Here is a 7,311-nt window from a genome sequence, read left to right on the forward strand (position 1 = left end):
TGTATATTTTGGCTTGTTTTCCAAATAATAATTAATTAAAATAAAATAAATTACAAAAAAAAAAAAAAATGTTCTGGTCTTGTTTTTGTGTTTATTTGTTTACAGTATCTGGCTGGGTAAAATTAGATCAATACAGTTGTCGATTACTTTTACAGACCTTCAGGAACTGGAAATTAATCTCAAAGACAGTACTGAGAGCAAACTATTAGAATAATCAATGACAAGAGTGATCTAAATGCCTACTGAAGAGTGATTTAGTTGTGTCATGTTATCGACTTCTCTGTAGTTCAGTACGTAGGTGTTTATGTTAAATCAATTGCAGTAGTCCTTATTAACATAATGCAATGATACTTTGATACAACATATCAAATGTACTGGGAAAATGTAAACAGGAAGTTTAGTGGACTGGGTCTACTATTTGGGTGTTGACTAGGCTAGGGATTCTGGCAATGAGTCAGTTAGTAGCAGCACGAACCCCTACCTTATTAGCATTAAAAACAACCTGAATTGCAACCTTAGCCGCCAACATAAATAACAAAAAAACAAAAACAAAAGAAAACTACACTCTTCTCATCTTTGTTTAGCATCCGGAACACAAAAAGAACACACATAATGTTGGTTATCTAGCCCAAACCCTAATATTAGCTATTAAAATTCACCTTTAGAGTTGGACTTCTTGTTATAAACTTCTATTAGTCAGGTCTGCATTTGAAATAATATATTTAAGTATTGTTTCAAGTAGGAAGCAAACATTTTATGTATTTATTTTCTAAATTCAAATGTACATATGATACATGTATTTATTTCCCCCTACATATAAGGTATCATTAAACATACAGTCTATATGTTTTCATTTACGGTATTCATAAAACATTTTTAAAGCACTATACAGTGTTAATGTAAATTAAGATATATGCTTTCCTATATATTTTAAATATATTAATCTTCTGTATGGTAAGACACCAATGTGCAACAACCAGACATTTTTGTGAAGAAACAGCAGCGCCAGATCTGGCTCAGTAGTGGTTAAAGATTCCTGTGTCTATAAACATGTGCTGCTCTGTGCACTTCATTGTCGTCTGGGTTATCATTCAATCTTTGTACTTCTGTAATACGGTCAGCACAGCGTGACACTGCTACAATGGAACAAACCCCCACAAATCTGTTTACATGAGTTTTTTTACGTGCAGAATAATATGACAACAAACCACAGACAGCTGTCTCTGGCTGGTCCAAACCAGTGATGGATTTCGGAGCAAAAAAAGGCTGAACTTTTGATCTCGGCAGAATCCTTAGATAACTTATTTATTTTAAAATCTGCTTTAAATCCCATTTGCTTTCAACATTCAAAGCCGGTTAGAAAGAAACTCATTTGATTTGAAAATCATTATAATGGTTGTGTAATTTTTATTTCTATGGGATACCCTATTAATCTTAGCCTTTTCACAACCTGCTGAGAAGCAATCCGAAAAAGCATAAAACAAACAAACAGAATACGTGGCACTATTTATAATTGCTCCTCAGGCACACAACTAGGGATTGGGAATTCATCAAGTAGTGTATTCTAGATAAAACATTTTCATCTGCAGATAACTGCCCAGGTGTTTCCACATTGGGGATGTCATTTGATTAGGCTAATTAAAGTACTTTCTTACATATTCTGCAGTTAGGAGCAGGTCAATATGTAACATTGCAGGTCATTAATAATGCAGGCTATGATGTAACACTAAGGAGAAAAACAGTAATTGGTAAACTACGAGCTGTCAAAGTAGTCCTTCCAGACAAGGCCAAAGAGACTGGAATCCAAGTGTTCATAAATTAATGGTGATGGAAAGGGAAAGTCTCAAGCTATTCAGTGGACAGAGCAGCACCAGGTAATATTTATTACTTTAACTGATGCCACCAGATATTAGGTCCCCTGACTTTAAGCAGCCATTTGTCTGACACACTGGTGCATCGCAGGAGGGGATTGGTGCAGTGCTGTACCAGCGCTAGGAAGGTAATATGAGAGAGTTTGCCTATGGGACACGAAAATTGACGCCCACTGAGACAAATCACCACCTACATTCAGGCAAGTTGGAATCCCTAGCATTAAAATGGATAAATACTGAAAAATGAAAGGATTATCTCTATTATGCTTCTTCATTTATAGTTTACAGTGACAATAATCCTTTAACATACATTATTAGTTCTGCAAAGATGGGTAGCGGAACTAGCTGATTTTAATTTTACTGTCCAGGCTCGGTAGAGCTAATATTGATGCAGACATGGGTTTTAACTGTGATGGCTAATGCCCAGTGCCGTTTCATTAACGGATAGGGGACAGACCAGCTGAAAATGGGACAAATGGACAGCCTACTCATAAGTCTATCATGAGCTGCATGAGGAAGTGGTACATTTTGGTGTGGAGTTCTATCTAGGTTGGCCATTCGTCTGGTATTTTCTATCTGCCCGTCTATATGGTTTTCTTCTGATCTATCAGCGGCCACCCTGCTCGGGAGTGATATTTCTGTGGCAACACAAGCTGGCAGCTATAACCGCTCTTGCGATACAAGATACAATTCCACTGTAGCCCTTGTGCTAAACCTTTATCTCAGTCTCACTGGGTTTCCTCTTTTTAAGTTTAAATTCTAACATGCCTGTTTGAGGGTGGTACAGTACTAGCAATATCACTCTGTGCCATTTCTTCTATTCTCCTTATACAGATATAATAATAATAATAATAATAATAATAATAATAATAATAATAATAATAATAATAATAAAAACAGGGTAAACTCTTTCTCTCAAGGCATTAACAGAAGCCTTTATAACCTGTGGTGGCATTTCTTCTGTACAGGCCTGCATGTATTGTTCAGCATCTCTCAGTCTAGACGTGTCCGCATCTATTAGCTCTCACTAGCCTGAAATCCGCCTGTTCAGCTACCCATCTGTGCACAGTGGCATTACGTAGTTGAACTAAGACTGTACTTTAAAGCATTGTTGTAAATTGAAAACTACAAATTAACAAGCATAATAAAGAGCCATGTTTCAGTAATTGCCCATTTCACGCGGGGGATTCCGCCCTGCCTGAATGTAGGCGCTGCTTTCTCAGTAACCCGGAAGTACTACAGAACTGCGACACCTGCCTTTATTTTGAGTCAAGATGGAGGGATCCTCGTATGAAGATGAAGTTGACGACTGGTTTATCGAATCCATTAACTTGTGAGCAGACTACATTATTCAGATAAACATTTGGATATAATACAAAGAGGGGAGTTTACTTAACCTACCACTTTGCGGCGCTTTACTGCTACACATTGACATTGCATCTGTGCAAAACAGTAACGCATGTCTCGGCAGTAGCATTTTGAAATGGTCCCTCTCTGTGATATATATATATATTTTATTGGCAACTGAAGAAAACTGGCGCACTTATATCATGTATATCGTATGTAATTCAGCCTTGTGTACATAAACACGATGGATTAAAGGGATTTGTATCAGACTGAACGTTATTCCGGTTTCAAGTGTAATGTACAATGGTGCACACATTGTGACGTTTACAGGCAGTTTTAATAAATGTGTGTGCGTGTGTATGTATATATATATATATATATATATATATATATATAAAATAAACCAGAGCTGTGAGTATGATACCCTGTACTAAATACTTTGAAACTATAATATACGAGTCACAGCATTAGCATATTGAATTGAGCAAACGGTGGTTTGTTTAGTTTTCAAACGCACTGTTCATGCCATATCGGGCAATATTGCACTGTTACACTGAGATTACTGTGTCTTCATTCACACTGTTGTTCTCTCCCTCAGGTACACGGATCTGCATCTGTTTGAGCTCCAGGGTCCGACGCAAGTCATAGAATGGACCGGAGAGAAAAGTGAGAAAGAAAAATAAACACAACAAATCTGTGTTTTGAGAATTATAGGACTGAGTTCCCAGTGCAATTGAAATGCTTCCTTTGTGACCTTTCTGAAGTGTCTTCATTGGTGTGTATTTATTTAATCATTTGACTGGCTCCAAGGAAACTCACATTGTGAACGGCAATTCCGGTTTATATTGAACTGGAATTGCCTTTCACAATGCAAAAGTTTTAAGGAACTGTACAATGTTGCAGAGTTCAAAGAGGACATTGAATGGAGTGCTTTGGAAATGTAGAATACAACATGCATATTTATCTTTGCTTTATCAGTATTATGCAACTTTATCATTGACCTTCCTTTATAATACACCCTAGGTATCTGTGTAGCAGGCTATGGAAGTAGCAAAAGGAATGAAATCCTGGAGCTGGCTTTGCCTCAGAAACTGTACGCCAAAGAAAACCGGGTGAGCATGCAGCCGGCTTCTGTGCTCTATAAAGACCCGAGCAGCTGCAGGCGCATCCCTCTGTGGAGGTGCCATCCTTGACCATATCAGAACAGGGAACCTGACAGCAAGCACCTCACACTACAGGACTAACACTGTGCATGGACACTTAGTATTCAATCTGTAAATTAGCGCATTCTTAGCAGCAAAGCTTCTTATTCATTGATTGATTGACTTGTTTATGTATTTGTGTAGTTTGTGCATAAGATACTGATAGTCAGTAGCTGCTTTTTAACTTTGATATAAAACAAGCTTCTGAGTGCATTTATATTAAACATTAGAACTTAATGCCTGGATCAATAGTTTGTAACTAACTAAAAATAAGAAAATAGATTTGCATTAATACATATTTATTGTAAAGGGATTAATAGGATAAATGTAATTTAAGAAATTGCATTGGGTCCCTCGGTCAATGTCCTGCATGCTGTGTGACCTTTCTCCTCAGGGTTTGTGTCCTGAAAGGGATTTTAAGGTGGAACACGGGGGCTTCTCTGACACACCCATTCACTGCCTCAAGCACGTCTTGGGAACAAGGTGATTTACCCCTCTCTGTTATGCTGTCACTATAAAATAATGTTATTCCTGACTGGCTTGTCAGTTCCGCTCTGTATCAAAGGCATTCTAAATGTGCACACTTTCCTTTACTGTTTCTAAGATCTGTGGTGACCAGCGGTCCCCCCGAGAGCCCTCTGCAGATCTGGAGGATCGGAGGTGATGACAGTGGTGAGCACCAGCGCCTTCTCAGGAGTTTAAAGGACAAGATTAACAGCCCCTATAGTTGGGGTCTCCAGCACTGGTCCTGGGGAGCCCCACTCCACTTTAGGTCACCGTAAATCACCCATTGCTAAATACTGGGAACACATGAGTTATTAATCAATTAATCAAATCGTTCTTGCTCTGAGAGGCTGAAGGTATTCAGATGATCAGTCCCACTCTTTTCTAAAGGACTGGATTTACCAAACCACCTGCTTCATGGATCAGAATAAAATACTTCCAGGTGTTTATCAATTTGTGATAGAAGGGTGACCTCCAAAACCTGCTGGATAGGGGCTCTCCAGGGCCAGGGTTCGAGGCACCTGCCCCATAGTCTACTGAAATACATTCTAATACAGTATTTATCTAGAATAAATGAGACATACTTCTAAGGACCCTGTGTGCATAAACTGCATATAGTTTTTTTTTTTTTTTTTAAAGGAATAAGAAAGGGGCAAATTCAAGGAGATTTTTGTATTGTTTTATTATTAAATGCTTAGCAGCTCATTGTGCTCCATTGTGTTTTGTCTTTTGTTGGACTGTAGATGTCATCAAGAGAACAGCATGTATTGAAGCTTCGACTGGGTCACGGAGCCAGAGGAAGGTTGCTCCCAGTCTCTCCGGGAAACCTTGTGTTCTCCACGCCTCCCAGGTCAATGACACAGCGCTCACTGACCTGGAGTCACACAGGTCTCTCTATTCAGTGGGTAATTACAAAACAGAGGTGTTTGTGTGTGATTGTATGTTCTATATTTAATTTACACCTATTTGTTATTTTGTTTCAGTGTGGAATCACCTTTTCTGTGTTTTGATTTGATCTTTTATTTTCCACTCAATCACTTGTGCAGCTTGTGCTGATGAGGTTTACCTTTTTTCCTTTCTTTACCGCCCATTGCAGACACAGACTGTGCAGACAGAGTGAGCGGCCTAGAGTTTGTGAGTGCAGATGAGTTTGTGGTTTGCTCGGACAGGGGTCACTTGTGGTTGTGTGATGTGAGGGACCCAGCCGGCCTGCAGTCCGTGGCGAGCCCAGAGCAGGAGGGACTCCAGTGGTGTATGGGGTTGAAGAAACGGCACGTCCACACAGACCCAGCCGCCTGTGCTGTGGCGAGGCTCTCTTCTGCTTGCCAAGTCCTTGTCACAGATCTCAGAAGTCCAAGGAGCCCTTTGTGTCAGGCCAAGATGACCATCCACCAGGACGCTCCTTGTCTGGATTTCATGACTGTGACCTGGGCGCCAGCTTTAGATCAGTGTGTGGCTGTGTCAGGTGAGCAAGGAAGCCATTGATGAGAGTAATATAAGTGTGACAGATTTGCAGAACAGTGTCACGCTTGCTATAGGTATGTTTGTATGTGTTTAGTGTAAAAACCGCAGGTAGCTCTTGTTCCCTCTCAGCGGCTCATAGCAGAAACAACCCCAACAATTGAAATGAAATGGGCTCACACACATTCCCCAGTACAGTAATTCTAACTGGAACAATCTGAGAGGAGTGAAGACGGTGATCCTACAGACATCTGCAGCCACTGAGTGTAGTACATTACTGTTGTTGTCATTATTACTGTTGTCCAGAGCAATCTGAGCCACAGTGAAACTGAGAACAGATATCAGCCAATAATGGTGCATCACATTTGTGTTCTTTTGTTTTGCATAAGGTTTCAATGGAGCAGTGCACATCTATGACACACAATCCTGGGGCCCAGCAGCCACGGAAGCAGAACCGCTGTTTATTCACAAGGGCCACAGGATGTCACACGACCCCGACAGGGACAGGGATTCAGTTGTGGTCACAACACATGTGTGGCATCCATGGAAACCCAGGACTGTGTTATCCGCTGCCACTAACGGCTCATTGCACGTCTGGGACTGGGCCGACCAGACAGCTGTCCACCGCTAAGAAGCACAGACATTTTAATACATGTCTTCTAGCTAACTCACAATCTGTATTTCCTGAGTCCTATGATTGAGGGAAATCTTCGGTCCTAACCCAGGTTTTAATGTTTAATTCCCCTTTTATTGGTTTCACTGTCAAGAACTGGTTACCAGAAGCTGACCCTGCAACATTCTGCGTGATTCAGCTTTCATAATAAACTGAACACGACCACATTTGTAACGTCCTTTTGATACACATGGATTCAGCATTATTCATATGTTTCTGAAATGATAAATAAAAAATATTTATTCTGTTTTTA

The 7,311-nt window shown here is 40.0% G+C and overlaps 1 protein-coding gene across 1 annotated transcript; it reads left to right on the forward strand.

The window, feature by feature from the left end:
- Positions 1–3,092: 3,092 nt before the first annotated feature.
- wdr73 (WD repeat domain 73) lies at positions 3,093–7,311 on the forward strand. The gene is made up of 8 exons (XM_066699185.1): positions 3,093–3,204; positions 3,817–3,884; positions 4,242–4,330; positions 4,815–4,903; positions 5,025–5,092; positions 5,668–5,829; positions 6,021–6,389; positions 6,775–7,311. The coding sequence occupies exons 1-8, from the start codon at positions 3,146–3,148 to the stop codon at positions 7,014–7,016; spliced, it is 1,146 nt and encodes a 381-aa protein (XP_066555282.1). The 5' UTR covers positions 3,093–3,145; the 3' UTR covers positions 7,017–7,311.

This window comes from Amia ocellicauda, chromosome 3 (assembly GCF_036373705.1).
Source record: "Amia ocellicauda isolate fAmiCal2 chromosome 3, fAmiCal2.hap1, whole genome shotgun sequence".
Lineage (NCBI taxonomy): Eukaryota > Metazoa > Chordata > Actinopteri > Amiiformes > Amiidae > Amia > Amia ocellicauda.

Coding starts and splice junctions, on each gene's coding strand:
- wdr73 (XM_066699185.1), top strand. CDS start 3,146: ATGGAGGGATCCTCGTATGAAGATGAAGTTGACGACTGGTTTATCGAA. Junction 5,093..5,667: donor GATCGGAGGTGATGACAGTG/GTGAGCACCAGC, acceptor GTTGGACTGTAG/ATGTCATCAAGAGAACAGCA. Junction 6,390..6,774: donor TCAGTGTGTGGCTGTGTCAG/GTGAGCAAGGAA, acceptor GTTTTGCATAAG/GTTTCAATGGAGCAGTGCAC.